This window comes from Leptodactylus fuscus, chromosome 1 (genome assembly GCF_031893055.1).
Source record: "Leptodactylus fuscus isolate aLepFus1 chromosome 1, aLepFus1.hap2, whole genome shotgun sequence".
NCBI classification, from domain to species: Eukaryota; Metazoa; Chordata; class Amphibia; order Anura; family Leptodactylidae; genus Leptodactylus; species Leptodactylus fuscus.
This window is the reverse complement of record NC_134265.1, coordinates 268706626-268727189: the sequence shown is the minus strand read 5'-3', so window position 1 is coordinate 268727189 and position 20564 is coordinate 268706626. Positions and strand designations below refer to the sequence as shown.

Sequence of the window (20564 nt, the reverse complement as noted above, 5' to 3'; positions counted from 1 at the left end):
AAGCTATGTTTCCGCCACATGGGGCTTTAGCCTAATTGATTTTTTTCCATCTAATAGGGTGAAGGCATATCAGTAGGATGTTCCAATACTTTAGGAGATCGGCAACCCCCATAGATCCTGAGAATGATGGAGTTCTTACCCTGCACAGTCATCGTCCTGGGAAGTGCCTATTTCTGTTATAATTCATATGGCCGGCTCCCGATCCAAGAACGTTGGAAGATGATGCCACGCTATCAGCACTGCCTCCTCTTCGTTCTTAGCGTGGGAACAGTCCCCCATTGATCATAAAGCGATGTTAGCAATATGCCATCGCTTAATACTTTACACTTCTTACTATGTCAGGACATTAAACTTTCCTTATATTCCGCTAACAGTACAGTAAAATAAGTAGGTCATTTGTGGCAGATAAAATTCTAGTTGGGAGGTGAGATCATGTTTACACTAAACCTATATTGTGAAACTTGTAAAGCAAACGAAAATAGTTCCCATATAAGATCTGCAGATAATCTCATAAAAATACTGTCTCCATGTGGTCCCTGCATGTTGAAAGCCGTAAAGGTTATTTATTTTAAGCATGGCCCATTTATTTTACCTTAGTATTATTTAACAGACTAAACCCCAACAAGGTCATAATAATCCCAGACAAAAAGTAAATCCAGACGCGATTCGCCGTATTTTGTGTATTAAGCAGTTTTTGTTTACCTCATTTACTAAATTGCTGGCTCAGTAGCAAAACAGAAGAAAACACAGATTTTTCACCACAGCGGGTGGTTAGAAATTGGCGTCAACCAGTGCTAAATTACAGGAAATAATTTATGGCTGTTTAGACCCACATAAGAATTTATTGCCCTGTCTCGCACTTCTGTATTCTCTCCCCATCACAAGTTGAATAGTAACCATTCAGGTTTTTTGAAGACATAAGAAAAAGGCCTGGACTAGTGAGCAGAATCCAAAATGCTTATAAAAAGGTCTGCACGGCTTGCCTAAAATTGAAATGCAATGTCACCGAAAAGATAGCGTTGAGTGTTATGAAGTGACTACCCGAGCATCTCGCCAATGACATAGCACAAGGTTATCAAGTCGCGAGTAAAAGCATTGCTCTTCTGTTCTTAAGTCCTGCCAGAAATAATTTTACAAGTTTATGTGACTTGGGTCTTCCCTAATAAAAATAGAAGAATCTGAACTGAAAACACTAAGTGTAGGGTAAAATCACACAGCGTAGGAGGAAGCAGCGTCTGTTTGCCAAAGCCTTGCATTGGACTAAGGGAACACAGATGGCTGTTAGTGATAAAGGTGCAATGTATTGTTCTCTGCACTCAGCACTATGAAGTCCAGAATTTACCCTTTATTTCCAGTACACTAATACGTCTTCAAAGTCAGAAAAATGCCTATAGTAACTCCTTCTGACTAAGCATTTCCTTTCCCAGGTTATTCCTCTCATACAGACATATATGACATAGTGAAGGTAAAGAGAAAACAGATTTCAGACATGACAATATTCTCTAACATTGTATTCTTTATTTTATGTCATTCTCCTTGTAACTTTTATTCCATACAAATCCAAGTCAAAATGCCTCATCTTCACCTAATATGTCATTGAATTGTTGCCTTGTGTGACCTGACTATATGTACCTTTATAGGACCATTACCTATCCTTTATTTCACAAATGGAAAAATATCATTTATTGCTCCTGATCTTTATCAAATAATAATAAATGAACTATAAATTAAAGAGTAATGGCATATCACAGGCATGTGCTGTGCTGCAGTTCCCCTGAAAAGTGAGTGACCAAAGTGCGATTGTGTAGGGTAAGGCCTGGTTCACAACTGCTATTCCGTTCAGAGAGTCCGCTTGGGGACTCCCCTAACGGAATACCGAATGCATTGACAAGTGGTCAGTAGAGATGAGTGAATAGTATTCGATCGAGTAGGTATTCTATCGAATACTCGAATATTGAGGTCTACTCGAATCGAATTTCGAATTTTCGAATATTTCACTACTCGCTCATCTCTACTATATACGTTTTTTTTTTTTTTTAATGCCTACGTTGTCCTAGTTCCTGTCCCACCTCCCCTGCATAGTTATTGGTGTAAAAAATAGCACCAGGGAAGGTGGGAGGGAAATCGAATTTTTACTGCGTTTACCATGTGGTATTCGACCAAGTACGAGTATTTACAATACCGTAGTATTCGATCCAATACCTACTCGATCGAATACTATTCGCTCATCTCTAGTGGTGAGCAGTGAAAGCACACAGACCCATAGACTATAATGAAGTCTGTGTGCTTTCCGCACGGTGTCTGCGCGAGTCATTAGGAGAGGAAAGTAGGTCATGAAGTACTTTCCTCTCCGTATGACTCATGCGGACACCGCATGGAAAACACACGGATCCCATTATAGTCTATGGGGTCCATGTGCTTTCATTGCTCACCACTTGTCAAAGCGTTCGGTATTGTATTCGGGGGGTCCCCAAGCGGACTCCCCGAATGGAAGACAAAACACAAATGTGAACCAGGACTTATCTCATACCTTAAATTGAGCTCCTGAACTGCATTTAAAAAGGTATTTGTTCCTATTAGAGATGAGCGAGTACTATTCGAAACGGCCGTTTCAAATAGCACGCATCCATAGGAATGAATGGAAGCGGCCAGTTGCGTCCATTCATTCCTATGGGTGCGTGCTATTCAAAACGGGAGTTTCGAATAGTACTCACTCATCTCTAGTTCCTATATCAGATGGTCAGTGTGTGGCATAAAAGGTAACTCGCTCTCTCTCTCTATTTCTTTGAATGCAGCTTTCAGACACAATAATGGCTGTAACTCAGGATGAGTATAAGATAATGCAATGCAAGGTATTTACAACTATATTGGTAGAATATTCTGTATAGCCTGCATTTTTGATGAGTGAAAGTATGCCTTAACAACTTTGTAATGCAGGATATATTCTCAATATGCATACCAACAAAAAGAGTCAATCACATTTTTATGAATATTTAAATCTATGGATTTGTCAGAGTCATATTTCGCTTTGATCAGCAAAATTCACCCAAGTGAATAATCTCAGACCAAATGACAGTTTTTGCATGCTTATTGCTTTATTCGACATGCCGTACAGCTCACTTCACACCGCTTCAGCTTAATATAATCTTATTAACTTGCACAGAGCCAGTTCAACATTCAGTAGTAGAGGCATCACCTTCTGCTGAGTAAGAGACTTAGTAGATCTGAAATCTAAATATTCAATAGAAATCCTTTTTATTTGTTTAAAAAATTCATCAGATTCAGTAACCTTCACAAAAACTCTATTGCACGGGATATGATACTTAATACTGAGGTTTGTTGTTTCAGCATTCTTGGAAAATTCAACAATTCCCACATCGCTCAACAATGACTAAACCTACTGTTAATAAAGGGAAACATAGCGATCAGGTGGCGGCTGGATTTATAAAAGTATGGAATGATGTCATATATCTCATCAAATACAGCCATATGTAAACAAATGAGTAACAAGATTACTGACTCATAGACTATATAGAAAATACAACATTTGGATGCGCAGTCCCGGCACCCACCTATCATGGCACTGACATATCATGGCACCCACCTATCATGGCACTCACATATCATGGCACCCACCTATCATGGCACCCACCTATCATGGCACCCACCTATCATGGCACTCACCTATCATGGCACCCACCTATCATGTGCACACTAATAGCAAAAACACAGAAGAGACTAAGTGACTGTGAATGCGCCTTGTCGAGGGCACCAAGCCTGGTCTTCCTGATATCTGGAGGGTGTAAATGCACCACTTGGCATGCCTTTTGTTATGGACGATCACTGAGCTACCTGCTAACTCTTTAACCACAATTTATGCAGGATGTAAGGACACAAGCAACAAAAGGCGGCTACAATATCCTAAATGGCTCATTGTAAAGTTCACAGTGATATGACCACTATAAGGACTTAAAAGGATTTTTTTTCCATAAACAAGATTTATCACTTATCCATGGTTAGTATGAACGCAGGGTGTGATTGCTGGCACACCCAATGAACACAAGAAAAGGGGTCTCTGATTCCCTTGTGTGAATAGAAGAGTACTGTACATGTACCACCACTGCTCCATGCACTTCTATCGGATTGATGGAGATAGCCAGTACAGCACTCCACCAATAACATAGAAGTTAATGGAGGATTGGTCATGCTTGCACTTTACTGCTCAAGGACTCCTGTTCTCATAATGTGTGTGGGTTCCACAAGTGATCATACATATATAGCCTACCCTATGGATAGCTGATAACGGTTCTTTATGGTAAAATTCCCTTAAAAAATGGTAAAATAAAAAAAGCATTTAATACTGATATAGCACCCAGCCCTTTGTAATCTGTATATACATTGATGGTTGATAACCTGTAGCCCATTACAACACATCACATGACCTTTGATCTCGCTACGGATAAAATATCAAGGGATGTATCATTAGTATGGATGTAAGTCACTGTGCGCCATGTTTGCAAAGGGCTGGTCAATATGATGGGGCAGTAGACCTAGTAATATAATTGTTTTGTAAATTACATTTTTTGTTAGGGAGCCTTCACACGGAGTAAACGCTCGCTCATTTTGGCAAAATACACATGTAAAATACACGTGTAAAATACGTGTAAAATGTCACTGAAGTCAATGGGAGTCTTATTTTTATTTTTATATGTACTATTCGAAAAGGCCATTTCAAATAGCACGCACCCATAGGAATGAATGGAATGGACTTTGTCGGCGGCCGGCGGCTTAACCCCCCCGTGTGCTGGCTACGTTCATTGATTCCTATGAGTGCGTGCTATTCGAAACGGATGTTTCGAACAGTACTCGCTCATCTCTGTTGCTTACCCCTGCTCTAGATCCATGAAGGTTTGGATAAGGTCCATGCACACAGCTATGTGACCATGAGTCCATATTCTGCCACTGAATTAATTCTATTAGAAGAAAAAGAATATAGATAGGATGTAGTGCTAGACTTAAACTTTCAGCTTTGCCCAAAGTAATAATACTATGAAAATAGTAATAAAAAGTGATACATAGTATTCATATAAAGAAGCAAAGCAAATAGTTCTATTCTGTGCACATTACCATTTACCGAACTGGAAAGCCACATAACTTATGAGGTCATTTAGATGCCTCAGCATATGATGCAGCAAATCATGAGTTGAACTTCAGGTCAGCAGTTTTCCAACTTCTTCAAGAACTTTTTACAACTATCTGTCTGTATGTAGTCTATAGGTTTGTTTGTCTTCCATCTGCTTGTCGTCTGTCTGTCTAACTGCCCTGTGCACGGGTGACTGAACTTGCCATGAGATATAGCAAGCAAAACACTATGGGGAAAACAATATAAAGAGATCAAGAGGAGGACAGATATTATTAATATTTTTTTTTTAAAGAGGGCTCCCGTCTATGCTAATGCCATGCAGACATCAATTTATATATTGTTTTGTATATTATTAAAAACTGTATCACAACTCTAATATCATAATCTACAGCAGGGCTGCGGCTCTTGGATGTGATTCTCCAGTATTTTTTGGCCTCTCCAGTGAACTGAGAGCTCCACAGAGTCTGCTCCATTACATTATTTGTTAAGTATTATTTGGCCTGGGAACTCACAGTAATAACTGTGTGTAAAGCAGTGGATGTCCAGAGACTTATATCAGTCTGAAATCTCATATTATTGTTTGATACGTGGCCTCCATATCAAGTCATAGAAATTCTCATTTATCTAGTTACATATGAGTCTACAAATAATCCAAGCACAATGGGGTGATGAGACTGTTGAAAACTGATATGGTAGATTCTAAAATGGAAGTATTCAGGACCCAATGAAAGATGAAAAAAAAACGTGAAAAGCGGTTTCTTCCTGGTGTTCATCCTCAGAAAACTTTAAAGAGGACCTTTCATATCGTCAGAGACATACAGTTTTATATACCTCTAGAAAGCTGATAGTGCACTGAATTCAGCGCACTGTCGGCTTTCCCGTTATGCACGCCAAAGCAAGAGATATCAGTGCCGTTACCGATCACTGCCCACTGTCAGAAGGGCGTTCCTGACAGTCTAGCTGGGCTATGAGGAATGCCCCTCCTGACAGTACTCCTCCATAGCCCTGTACTGTCAGAGGGGGCATTGCTTACTGCCCAGCGCTGATGCTAAGCTGTGAGGAACGCCCCTCAGTAATAGTCTATGGATAAGTACAGTCAAGGGGGGGTGTTCTTCACAGCTTAGCATCATGGCTGGGCGGTAAGGAACGCCCCCTGTGACAATACAGGGCTATGAATGTGTACTGTTATAACGGCATTGATATCTCCAGCCCCCGGGCACATAACGGGAAATCTGACAGTACGCTGAATTTCTGGCTTTCTTCAGTATGTAAAACCGCATGTGCCTGAGGATATGAAAGGTCCTCTTTAAGCTTGCCTCCCACCCTGAGCATTCCCAAAACTTTAAAACTTCTTTTCTGCAACATCTAAAACTGACAACTGCATGGTCCCCATATATAGTATCAAAGTGCAAACTGGTGGCAATAAGGGGAGAGTGTTCAATATTCTAATGACGCCTAATAAGGCTCCATAGCTTTGGTGAGGCACAACCAATGTATGACATGGAATGATCTATTGTATATCAGCATGACATTACATTTCAGATGCTTCAAGCAGCAGAATGACCGGCTCGGGTGGGACAAGTCTTTCAGGTGCTCCTACCAGGTGCTTAGAATGTACCTTAGAGTAATAGCTTTGACTGTCCATACATTTCACCCATAGATATCCCCCAGTAACATACATGTTTAGTTCTGCTGAGCATGCATGTCATATCTATGCATGTCACAAACATATACCATGTCACCGTGTCCATTTGGTTGTTGTCAAAAGAAAATAAAAGGCAAATGTACAAACCATAGTGTTGTTTGTAACCTGCAGTATTTCTATGTTTGCCCCACAAATTCTATAGTTCACTTCATATAAACAGAGCATAGGGAACAAGTAAAAGCACAAAAAAAGATAATAGATAACAGAAAAGTAGGTTTTATGGATTTGAAATGTCAGTATGAGGTACAGCAGTGAGAACACGGGCACTTAGCATATCAGCTGGCAGATACAGAATGGCAAGGATGCAATTAATCAACAATGGCATCTCAAGTATGTCCAGTGGGTTTATTAAACTTCAGAGGGTAGAGTGCCAACAAGATCTGCGGAGTGGGAACTAATGAGTTACCTAGCAACAACCCATCAGCTGGACATGCCAGTACTGTAAAGACTGGAGGGAAGCCCAGCGTTACGGTACGAGGGTCAGCACTGAGAACTGATATCCTACTGCGATACCCACTGCAGAAAAAGACTCAAACTACTAGGCAAAAGCTTGTAGAATAAAAAATGATCTTTTGTCATTGCAACAATAAAAAATTATTGAACAATTCAACAGGAAGAGCCTGGTTTCCTCTTGTTCTCTATTTTATTACAAAAGGAAGCCCTGACCATTCTCCTGCTAGAGGCCTCCCTAGGCAGCCACTTATATACAGTCTATGGCAGATCTAATATAATCGTATGGCTATCTATAAACAGATGGTTAAGAGAAAAAAATGCACATTAGGCTCAGACATAAGGTGACAGGGATCATCCCAAATAGCAGAGGATAAGATTAGGCATAGAAATACCGAGAAATATACAGTGGGGCAAAAAAGTATTTAGTCAGTCACCAATAGTGCAAGTTCCACCACTTAAAAAGATGAGAGGCGTCTGTAATTTACATCATAGGTAGACCTCAACTATGAGAGACAAAATGAGAAAACAAATCCAGAAAATCACATTGTCTGATTTTGTAAGAATTTATTTGCAAATTATGGTGGAAAATAAGTATTTGGTCACCTACAAACAATCAAGATTTCTGGCTCTCACAGACCTGTAACTTCTTCTTTAAGAGTCTCCTCTTTCCTCCACTCATTACCTGTAGTAATGGCACCTGTTTAAACTTGTTATCAGTATAAAAAGACACCTGTGCACACCCTCAAACAGTCAGACTCCAAACTCCACTATGGTGAAGACCAAAGAGCTGTCAAAGGACACCAGAAACAAAATTGTAGCCCTGCACCAGGCTGGGAAGACTGAATCTGCAATAGGCAACCAGCTTGGATTGAAGAAATCAACTGTGGGAGCAATAATTAGAAAATGGAAGACATACAAGACCACTGATAATCTCCCTCGATTTGGGGCTCCACGCAAAATCTCACCCCGTGGGGTCAAAATGGTCACAAGAACGGTGAGCAAAAATCCCAGAACCACGCGAGGGGACCTAGTAAATGAACTGCAGAGAGCTGGGACCAATGTTACAAAGCCTACCATCAGTAACACACTACGCCGCCAGGGACTCAGATCCTGCAGTGCCAGACGTGTCCCACTGCTTAAGCCAGTACATGTCCGGGCCCGTCTGAAGTTTGCTAGAGAGCATTTGGGTGATCCAGAAGAGTATTGGGAGAATGTCCTATGGTCTGATGAAACCAAACTGGAACTGTTTGGTAGAAACACAACTTTTCGTGTTTGGAGGAAAAAGAATACTGAGTTGCATCCATCAAACACCATACCTACTGTAAAGCATGGGGGTGGAAACATCATGCTTTGGGGCTGTTTCTCTGCAAAGGGGCCAGGATGACTGATCCGGGTACATGAAAGAATGAATGGGGCCATGTATCGTGAGATTTTGAGTGCAAACCTCCTTCCATCAGCAAGGGCATTGAAGATGAAACGTGGCTGGGTCTTTCAACATGACAATAATCCAAAGCACACCGCCAGGGCAACGAAGGAGTGGCTTTGTAAGAAGCATTTCAAGGTCCTGGAGTGGCCTAGCCTGTCTCCAGATCTCAACCCTATAGAAAACCTTTGGAGGGAGTTGAAAGTCCGTGTTGCCAAGCGACAGCCCCAAAACATCACTGCTCTAGAGGAGATCTGCATGGAGGAATGGGCCAACATACCAACAACAGTGTATGCCAACCTTGTGAAGACTTACAGAAAACGTTTGACCTCTGTCATTGCCAACAAAGGATATATAACAAAGTATTGAGATGAAATTTTGTTACCAACCAAATACTTATTTTCCACCATAATTTGCAAATAAATTCTTACAAAATCATACAATGTGATTTTCTGGATTTGTTTTCTCATTTTGTCTCTCATCGTTGAGGTCTACCTATGATGTAAATTACAGACGCCTCTCATCTTTTTAAGTGGTGGAACTTGCACTATTGGTGACTGACTAAATACTTTTTTGCCCCACTGTACCTATTATGCTGAGGTTGTTAGGACGGCAGAAATAGGGTCAACCAATCTTTCGTACTTCTTGTAATACATGTGGTCACAAAAGGAGATCTACGCAACTGCTGTATACCTGCACTGAAAATGGGACAATACTGAGGCGGACTAACCTCTTGGTAATAAGTATACTGTACGCTACAGTTCACAGAGGATAAGTGTGAGGGACGGGGGTCTCAGATGGGGAGAAAACCTAAAGGGAAATATCTGACAGCCACACAAATAATGACTCCTGATATTGTGACAGTAAGACAGAATATTCTGTTATTTTACTAGTAATTATTATTTTTAGATACACAAATAAAGGATAATCTACCGAGTGTAAACAATGAATGTACTGAACAGACCATTACCAATACAGTAATATACACACTAACAGATAACACATAAAAACAACCAACACATAATGAATCCATTAGGACGGCTATTTGGAGAATGCGATCACTGGTGAGTGTCTAATGCTGATCATTGCAGACTACAAAATTACACTTAAATCTAATTTGTGTAATGAAATAAACAGCGTACTTGGCACAAAATTGTCTTCCTGGTCGTAATAGTAAGAGGTTACTCTCATCACAAACAATACATATAATATATATATAGTATTTTGTAAAAAAAAGAAGAAGAAAACATGAGTAAGTGATCCCAGTGTATAATAATATTTATGTCTGTGAATACATTTGTGGCAGATTCAGTCCATGAAAACACAGCGGACCAAAACCGGAGACTGTGCCATTAGGTATACGGTACTGACTTCCCACGCCTTATCTGCCTCGCTGCAGTATGATGCCACACTGTACACTTTGGAAATGTCTACTGACAAAATTGTTCTAGTAGCCGCAAAATCAGGGCCGCAAAATAACGCGGCGTATACGATCCAGGCTACCATTGAAATCAATGGGAGCTTTTACGGCGCGCAAAGTCTCACACGCCGCACACGTGCCACATCACGCGGCACGTTACTCCGTGTGAATGCACCCTAATATGTCATATATGGGTATACAGAATCGCCCTAGTTTGATATGAAGGTCTGACTCATTTTATAACAGAGAGGCAGAGGTGCTTAGCTGAGTCCTGTCCCCTTCGGTTCTCACTGGCTGTGTGCGGCTTTCCTTGGGGAGTTGAATGAGCGGTGTATGGACTAACTTTCTAAACGTATGTTCACACAGCAGAATTTGATCCTGATTTTGAGATGAATTTCACTTCAAAATTAGCACCAAAATTTGCCCTGAACCTTCCTCCTATTGTATTTCATGGGAAGTGGAGATGTAAGCAGAATGGTGAAAAAATAAGCCTCCTGCCCGATCTTGCTGCAGAATCGGCAGCGCCAGTGATTAGGCCCATTCATCTGAGCCTCAGTAAGTGAAAGCCAGAGGGGTGGAAAGTGTAGAGGAATTCGGGGCAGAAGTCAACCTCAAACTCCTTTCTGGACCACCATGTGCAAATATCCTAACAGTAAAATTGTCTTTGTTACAGATAGCAACCAATCAGAGCACAGCTTTTATTATTCCACAGCATTGTATGAAATGAAAGCTGAGTTCTAATTGGTTGCTATAGGCAACAAAGCCATTCTTATTTCCTTACAAGGGAGTTGCGCAGATCTCTCTGAGACTGTAGCACACGTGAGAAGTGAGCAAAAGTGATCAGAGCCAATAAGACACAAGGCTCTGCTAAGTGCTTCTACCCCTCTCTTTTAGGATTTATAGCAGTCATGTTAAGGGGTTGTCCAGGATTAGGAAAACATGGCTGCTGTCTTCCATAAACAGTGCCACACCTGTCCACAGGTTGTATGTGGTATTGCAACTAAGCTCCATTCATATCAATGGAGCTGTGCTGTCGTGCCACACACTACCTATTAACATGTTTGGTGCTGTTTTTGGAGAAGAGAAGCTATGTTTTTCGAATCCTGGAAACACCTTTAAGAAAATGACAGGTCCACTTTACAATGCACTGCCAATTTCATAAATGACTGCAGAATGCAAAAACAATTGTTTTTCTAAATCATTGTATTAGGGGTAGACCTGCTGAATTCTATGACTCAGTGGATAGCATTGTAGCCTTACAGCACTGGAGTCCTGAGTTCGAATCCAGCCGAGGACAACATCTGCAAGGAGTTTGTACGTTCTCCCTGTGTTTGATTGGGCATCCTCCAGTTTCCTTTCACAATCCATACCGATAGGGAATTTACATTGTGAGCCCTACTTGGTACTGCTCCTAGTAAGTTACCATCTTCAGACTGTTATCCAAAGCCAGAGAATACCTAGCTCATTCTCTGAAGATGGCAGCTTTCTAGCTCACTGTAGATGGTAGACTCTGCTTAGTCAGTAGGCTGATGGCAGAATTTCCTAATACAATGATTAAGAAAGACTCCCCAGCTTTTCTGGACTACTGAATGTCAGTCAGCCTAGTTCTGCAGTGATATTGGAAAGGGTGAAAAGGTTGGAAAATAATCCAAATTCCACCACAGGATGTTTGGGTTTTGCGGTCATATTACTCAGGTCTGAACTGAGTCTTAAGGGGGAGGGCTCAATATCTTATAATCTGCTATCCATCATATTAGACTTTTTAATACCATCATTACTATTGCTATACTGTGTGAAAGTATAAAAACCATAAAAAAACTCTCTACTCATAAAACCATTCCTGAAGCTAAGCTGCTTCTAGTCCATTATGTGTGTCTGTATCAATGAATAGTAATAATCTGCGCCCCTGTTTGGTCAAGTTCTCTAGGGGTACAGTTATTAATAACAGCGGCTACATCTGTCTAGTGTATTCTGAAATGTGTACGCAGTTCCACTGGAATCTCCCAGTAAGGTTATTACTTGTCTGAAATGTAAGGGAAGAAGCCATGCAAACATCAACTTTACCCTCAAACTAAAGATCTTAAAATGCTTGACTAGTAAAACATTTGTTTTTCATTTGAGGTAAGACTTGTGCTTACAAGTAAAAGCCATAACTCGCATGTAGAAAGGCTCTGTAAGCAAAAGAACATTTCTCAGGCTACTGCGACCAAAAAGACTTTAGCATTGGCTGGAAACCTGAGCTCCTCACTTAGAGGAGAAGAGTTGCACTGAAACACAGAGTATGCCAGCGAGAGAGCCCTCTGAAAATGTCTTCAGTAAGTATAAAGAACATCATCTTGTGTTTGGTTTAAGGTCACACAACTTTCCAGAGCTTTATTCAGTGCTTAGGTAGATAGCTGGCATCACAAAGCAGCAGAAAAGTTGCTAAACTGAACTGGAAACCTTCGGTGCCATCCTGTTTATAAATGAAGACATGCCCTATAACACACAAAGGTTAACCACTATCTCCAATGGCTATATCTGGGCACATAACATGTCACAGGCCTTATAGCTGCTCTGCATTGAGTGATATTCTGATCCATATCTATAGGGGTTGCAGAGTTAGAATTAAATCTAGGACCCGGGTGCCTACGGGGAGCCCTGGAGTTCCTCTATCACATATGAAGACACCAATATTATAAATAGCATGTGGTACATAAGTAAAACTGTCGTAGTTTGTGTCACATAGATGGTGACCAGGAATTATGAATCGTTGTCCTGTCATCATCTGTCAAGATGTTAACACTTCTGTTCAGACATTCCTGTTCTATCTGTCTGTGAAAAGCATCATACCCCACAGAGGTAGTTAGTCCAACAGCTTCTTTGTCCTCTTGAACAGCCAATGTGCCTAGTTATTGGCATTACATAGTGGGAACTGTTCTGTACTCTAAAATCATGGTTGGCCATGCAAAACAGAAGGGTGGGGAGACCATAATGGAGGCGATAATAGGTGCAGCTTCCAAAGAAAGTCTGAACAGCCAGAAAATGATTTCGAAAACTACAATAATTTGCAAATAGATGTTCAAAGAATTGTACAACTAAAACGCTACCTAGCAATAAAATACATATATATTATATAATAACCATAGAACAGCAGAAGGTTTAGCAGGTGTCCTACGGAGCTGCTCACCACCCACCAATCTCACTTCTTACCTACATAAAATATTTCACCACTTAAGGGATATTAGAGCCCTCAAGTTCTCAATACAGCGACTTAAGCACAGTCTTGGATAGGCTGTATATAGTAATAAAACACATAATACCTTCTGAGCAACATAAACAAGTACATATAGGATACAATAGAGTGAGACAAAAAAATCTTACCTCAGCTTTCTGAGTCCTGGGAAAACTGCTTTCTTTCTCAATGGCATACACATCCAGCAAGTAAAGCTTGGCTCCACGCTCCCTGTCCAGCACGGCTGCAGTTTGAATGACACCTGTATTGCGCCCAATGGTGAATAAACGTCCAACAGTTTTTCCTTCACATCTGACAGAGACAATGAAATATTCCAGTGTAGTCTCTGAGCCTCGTGCACTAGATGCCTCAATAGATAGAACATTTGTACCAACAGGCTCTCCTTCTTTTACAATGGTTATATATTTTGGCTGGGAAAATACCGGGCCATCAGTCCCTTGCAGAATAATGGTCAATTCCGTTGTAGTTCTCTTTCTTTCCAGTCCTAAGTCAGTGGCAGCCACGATAAGGTTGTAAATGAGATGTGATGGTACCATTGCCGATGCCACCCTCAAGTCCCCACTGTAACGGTCCACAATAAAAGTTTCAGTGTCTCCATTCACAATTTCGTATTCTATCTCTCCATTGGGGCCTTCATCTGGGTCAATAGCGGTAACTGTGGTCAGGACAGAGCCAATGACCATAGTAGGATCTGCAGCAAAGGCATTCTGTGACACAAAGGTGGGAACGTTGTCATTAAGATCATTAACCAATATAGTTACATTTTTCAGGGCATTTTTTCGGCTCTCTATGGGTACAGCCTGGTCACTGGCTCTAACAGTGAGTTCAAAAAGATTGGAGAATTCTCGGTCAATTTCTGCATTAGTGAAAATTATGCCCCGCACCTCATCTATCACAAAGTGACTTCCCCTTGGTTTTTGATGGATTATAGCATAGTTCAGTTTCCCATTGATGTCTGCATCAGGATCAGTAGCAGTCACCGTCAAGATGGATGTACCAATAGGGACATTCTCTGTTACAGTTTTGAAGATGTCTCCATCTGGGAAGCTGGGTGGGTTGTCATTGAAATCTCTGACTTGTATGACCACTGACATGGTAGATGAGCGGGGAGGCCTGCCATTATCTTTAGCCGTAATGTTTAACTTATATAATGATTGGGTTTCAAAATCCAACTTCTTAGCCAGGAAGATGCTTCCGGTATTGGGGCTAATGCTAAAGGTTCCATGGTTATTAGTCCCTGTAATACTATAGTGAATATCGGCATTGTCCCCAGAGTCAGAGTCTGTCGCTGCAACAGAAGACACCAGTTCTCCAACCCTCATATTCTCTAAAACATCTACAAACAGGGCAGACCTAGGGAAAGAAGGTGTGTTATCGTTCTCATCAAGTACATCAATACTTAAGGTGCATGTTGAGCTTAAAGGGATATTCCCAGTATCAACACCTTGGATGATAAGAGAATAGGCAGCTGTGGCTTCATAGTCCAGCTTCCCTACAAGTGATACCTGACCTGTGCTGCCATCAATAGAAAAGTGATTTTCCTCATTGCCTTTAATAATAGAATAGCTTATTAACCCATTACTTCCCTCATCTACATCAGAAGAAGAGACACGTAACACTGGGGTCATGTTTTCTGCCAATTCTGATATACTGGCTTGGTAGAGGTCTTTGGAGAACTTGGGAGCATTATCATTGATGTCTTTTATGTAAATCTGCACAGTGGCTTGGTCTTTCAGTGGTTTTGGTAAACCTAAGTCCGTTGAGACCACTTTAATAGTAAACGTTGCTGCTCCCCTTTGCCTCATGAGAGTCTCTCTGTCAAACTGATGGGTGCTCGATATGTCCCCTGTAATTGTATTCAATTCAAAATCAGGTTGCATGGTTTCAAATGCATACATTATGTCACCATTGGAACCAAAGTCCCTATCTACAGCAAAGACTTTACCAACAAATGTGCCAGCTCTCTGCTCCTCTTCAAAATAGAAGACATAGTTTGTGCTGTTAAATAGCGGTCTATTGTCATTGACATCCTCCAGAATGATGGTGACATTGACTGTGGCTCTAAGGGGCTCTACAGCTCGGTCTGAAGCAGTAATAAGTAAAACATATATATCTTTAACTTCTCTGTCCAGTTCACTCTTCACATATAACTGCCCATCAGGGAATATACCAAATGCATCCCCCACATTGCCATCTGTTATGTGATATGTGATTTCCCCATTGGCCCCAGAATCTTTGTCAGAAGCATGCACTTTAAAAAATCTTGAATTAACTGGTTCAGATTCTAACAGGGTAACTTCATATGAAATCTGGTCAAAAACAGGAGGGTTATCATTGACATCGTGTACAGAGACAGTTAATATGAAAGTGGAAGAGAGCTGAGGAACACCCATATCTGATGCCAAAATTTCTACTTGGTATGATCCAGCACCAACATCTAGAACTCCAGTGATGCTCACCGCACCACTGACTTCATCCACCTGAAACAAGCTTAAAGGGTTCTGCTTCAAGCTGTAAGCAATCCTGCCATTAACACCTTCATCTGGATCAATGGCCTTAGCACGAAAGATAATGTGACCTGCCTTCCAATTTTCTACCACATTTACACTTTCCACTGCATGCAGAAAGTGGGGGGCATTGTCATTTAAGTCTTTCACTGTGATATTAACAACTGCTTCTCCAGTTACTGCTCCACCAGTGGCCACAACCTTAAGGTGGTAAAAGCCCTGTTCTTCTCTATCCACCATTCCTACTGTCATGATTAGACCACTGTGTTTATCTATGGTGAAGATCCCCTTTTGGTCCCCTGTAGTTATAAGGTATGTGATATTTGTATTGAGATCCATAGTGGTTGCTGTGACTGTTCCAACATTATATCCTGAAGGCACGTTTTCAAACATAACAAAAGTATATGTGTCCTGGGTGAAGGCTGGTGGATTGTCCTGGGTGTCTAACACAGTGATGGTAACAATGGCATGGTTGTGAGATTGTAGGCCTCCTCCATCGGTGGCAACGATTTTTAGCTGGTAGGTTGTTTTTTCTTCTCTGTCCAATGCAGCTTTTGTAGTAATAGCCCCTGTATCAGCATTAATCTGAAATTTAGATGTATCTCCGACTTTAATGGAATATTTAACTGTGCCATTTGCACCCAAGTCAGGATCAGCGGCAGTGACAGAAACAACAAAACTTGCTGGTGGCTCATTCTCTTGAATGTTGGCAAAGTACTGCACAGGATAGAAAACAGGACTATTGTCATTTACATCCAATAAAGACACAGAGATTTTAGCAGAGGAAGAAAGTGGTGGGATTCCTAGGTCAGTAGCCAGTACAGCCAACGTGCAGTTTTCTTGATGCTCCCTGTCCAGGTCTGCTCGGGTACTAAGTAGGCCAGACAAAGGGTCCAAACGAAAAAATGCTTGACATGGGCTTGGGTTGTCAGAATCAAGGTAGAAACGGATAGTGCCGTTGCTCCCAAGATCCCCATCTGTGGCCTTTAGAGTGATGAGCTCAGTTCCTATAATAGAATTTTCTGGTATGGAGACCGACTGCTGGTTATCTGCTTGAAGGCCTGTGAAGGTGGGCCTTTGGTCATTTACATCCAAGAGGTTAACAAGTAGAGTAGCATAACTTGTTTTTGGTTGAGGGCCTTGATCACGTGCGCTGATATTAAGTAGTAATTGTGCAGCCGTTTCCCGGTCTAAAGCAGATATACTGGTCACCAGTCCACTGTTTTCACTAATAGAGAACCAGCCCAGCTTATTTCCAGATACAATTGAATATCGTAGGTTGGCATTAAGGCCGGTATCCCCATCTGTTGCTGAAACTCCACAGATATAAGATCCAGGCGGTAAGTCCTCATTGATTTCCACTGTACTTTGTGGCTCTTGGAAGACTGGAGGATGATCATTTATATCATTCACATAGATGACAAGGCTAGCCACAGATGATCTTGGCCTAGGAAGACCCTGATCTGACACGCTAACAGTCAAGTTGTAAGAAGGTATGCGCTCCCTGTCCAGTGCGCTTGCTACTTTGATAAGGCTTAGGTTGGGCACCTTTAAAGTCTGTACTTCAAAGTGGCGCTGTTCATTTCCTCCCAATATAGCCACTGTGACATTTCCATTTGCAGCAGGTGAGTCTGAGTCCGTGACAGTAAGTAGGGCGACCACTGTACCAACCTGAGCGTTCTCATCAACTGAAGCATAACGAGAGTTGGCAGGAAAATAGCGGAATTTTACAACAGGATCATTATCATTAACATCAATTAAGGAAACAATTGCTTCTGCACGGCCAGTTAGTGGTGGGGTGCCAAGATCTTTAGCCTCAATACTTAATGTATATTGTTGTTGACTTTCATAGTCCAATGGCTCCCTTATGGTAACAAGTCCACTTTCTGGATCAATCTGAAAAGGGGTTCCTTCCGCTAGTTGGTATATGATTGCAGCATTATCCCCTTCATCCCTGTCTGTAGCCTCCACTTTAAGAACACTTGAACCTACAGGGGCATCCTCTTCAATTCTAGCTCGGTATTGAGAGCTACTAAACATTGGTGGGTTGTCATTAATATCCTGCACTGTTACATTCACTTGTAAGTGGCCGACTTTTTTGGGTGTACCTTTGTCTTCAACTTCCACCACCAAATAATAACATGGAACAGTCTCTCTGTCTAATGGTCCTTGTGACATTAAATGAAGAAAAGCACCATCCCCACTTGGGTTAACTGTAATTCCCAATTTGAAGCGCCCATCCTGATTTCCTGACACAATACGGTAAGAGCGGTGGTCCACACCATTGGTACCAGCATCAGAATCTGTAGCAGTGTCCAGTATAACTTGCCTTCCTCCTTGTGTGTCCTCTTTAAAAGACACTACAATGGAGGGATCAGGGAACACAGGTGAATTGTCATTGATATCCAGGACAGTAATCCGAACTTCAGTTGGATATGTCGGTTGACTTGAGAGAACAACCAAATTGATAACATCATTGGCAAGACCCTCGCGGTCTATGGTTGAGGTGGTGTATATGGAGCCAGAGGAGGAATTAATGCTAAACAGTGCATGCGATTCACTAAGTCTGTAGGTAAACCCTGGTTTAGTGCTGATGGTGCCTACATATGTCCCTGGTGGTTGTTCCTCCAGAACTTGAAATATCTGGCGAGGTTGGGAGCTGCCGAATGCTCCAGGCATAGATAGCAACAGAAAGTAGACTATGAAATGCATCAGTTCATGTAGGTTAAGTGTCCACACACACAGGGGACTCATGTTGCACATGCAAGTCCATGCAGAGTATTGCAAAGGTGCTAAAACCATCCACTTACTGTGTTCAGGGGAAAGCAATGCACAGGATTGTTAGCTCCGAAAACTTAGCAGCTCCTCCTTGACAGCACTAGATGTAAGAAGTGCATGGGATGATGAGTTCAGTTGTGGATCCAGGAGCTGAGTACACTCACACATCCCGCACTGCAGTCACTTGTAGTCAGCACCATCTCAGATCAGCATCCAGGCACCTTTACTAGTCAGGCAATGTGGAGCTCCTTGTAGAAGCCTGGTCCATCCAGATCTGCTGCAGTACAGATGTATGATGCCCAAACACTGCCCAGAGCCTTCAGATGGTCTCCTTGGCAGATGCCTCTTGTATTGTCCGCATAGAAACCCCTGTACTGATCTGCATCCCGGAGAAGATGCCAAATCCCCAGCGCATCCTCCTGGAATCCAGTGCCCTATAGCATGGCACCGGGCATAGCTGCTGGGACCGGGCTCGGTGCAGCACAACTGGCTCCTACTGCCGTCCCTGGAACAAAAAAACTTTCTTGTCTCATTGATCCCTGTTCACTTCAGCCAGGCTTCTGCCTCAGCCTCCCCCTCCCTCCCTGAGACCTCCGCCCCGCCCAGCCACACGCTTGTCACTTCCAGAACCTCCTCCGGAGCCCACCATTGGGCAGCAGCTACTGGAGGGGCAGCCCCTCACCCGCTGCCACTGCGACCCCCTCCTCCCCGGGATTGGCCGCCGCCAAGGGAGGCACCGAGGTGGAGCGAGGACCGGCCGGGGAGAAACCGTTAGCTGGGCAGGCAGGATGGATGGAGGGAGCCGGGCAGGAGGGAGGGAGCCGGGCAGCAGCCACGATGGAGCCGGGCGGGAGGTAGCTGAGCAGGATGGAGGGAGCCGGGCGGCGGGCAGGATGGAGCAGGCAGGCTGCTTTGTTACCCAGGTACCAGGGCACTGGTATACACAGGGGAATGGAGGGAGAAAGATGTAGGACAGGATTCTCCATTTTATTAAATATGTATACATTTGTTTCTGTTCCATATACAATATTGGGATGAGAAGTTGTGATGTAGCTGAGATCCCGATCTACACCTTGTATTACTCTACACAGCCGGGGGGTGGATGCAATGGACAGTATAGTATGAATGTAGTGTATACTGTCTAGTATAGACAATCTATGCTGTATAGATAATGTATTCAGTATATATAATGTATCCAGCAAAGTCAGTCTATGCAGTATATATCATCTATCCAATATAGGCAATAATACCCAGTATAGATAAAGTATGCAGTTTATACAGTGTAGCCAGTATATACAGTCTATCCGGTATAATGTATCCAGTATAGATAATGGATGTGTCTATACAATGTATCCAGTATAGATAATGTATGCAGATATAAAATGTATCCTGTATATACTATCTATGGAGTGTATAGACAATGCTCTTGTCCTGACAGTGTGCTATAGTTCCAGTGCTGCATTGGTCTGGCATTCAGGCAGTTTAGTTTACCTGGACAGGCTATAATAATATGCTTTATATACGTCCATTCACTAACAGCAATTAATTGATAATTGATAAGGAATTCCTGTGCAAAATTTCCCACTATATAACCTATAAACTTTAAGGTAAATTCTGTAAAACCAGAGAGTCATTTAGGTTATGGAGACATACAGAGTAACATAGTGGAGGACATTTCTGCAAATCTCATCCACATGCTGCTGCTGCAAAAAAAAGACAAAACCTGCAACACAACCTGCGCTTTGGGTTTTACACTACGTTAATTACTGCTGCAGTTTTTACCTGCAGCTTTAAAAGTTGAAAGCTGTGTGTGACTAAGGCTTTGTTCCCACAGAGTAACACGCCGCTCATTCTGACACATAAACACACGTCTGAGTGAGGCACTTCAAAACAGATCCCA

The 20564-nt window shown here is 42.1% G+C and overlaps 1 protein-coding gene across 1 annotated transcript in view; it reads right to left on the bottom strand.

Annotated features, from left to right (window-relative positions):
• The window catches only part of FAT4 (FAT atypical cadherin 4), a 200842-nt gene extending 181638 nt beyond the window's left edge, over positions 1-19204 (bottom strand). The window contains exon 1 of the mRNA XM_075287307.1: positions 13508-19204. Within this exon, the coding sequence (XP_075143408.1) occupies positions 13508-18688 (5181 nt within the window). The 5' untranslated portion in view covers positions 18689-19204. The remainder of the gene's footprint in view (positions 1-13507) is intronic.
• Between the last annotated feature and the right edge of the window lie 1360 nt (positions 19205-20564).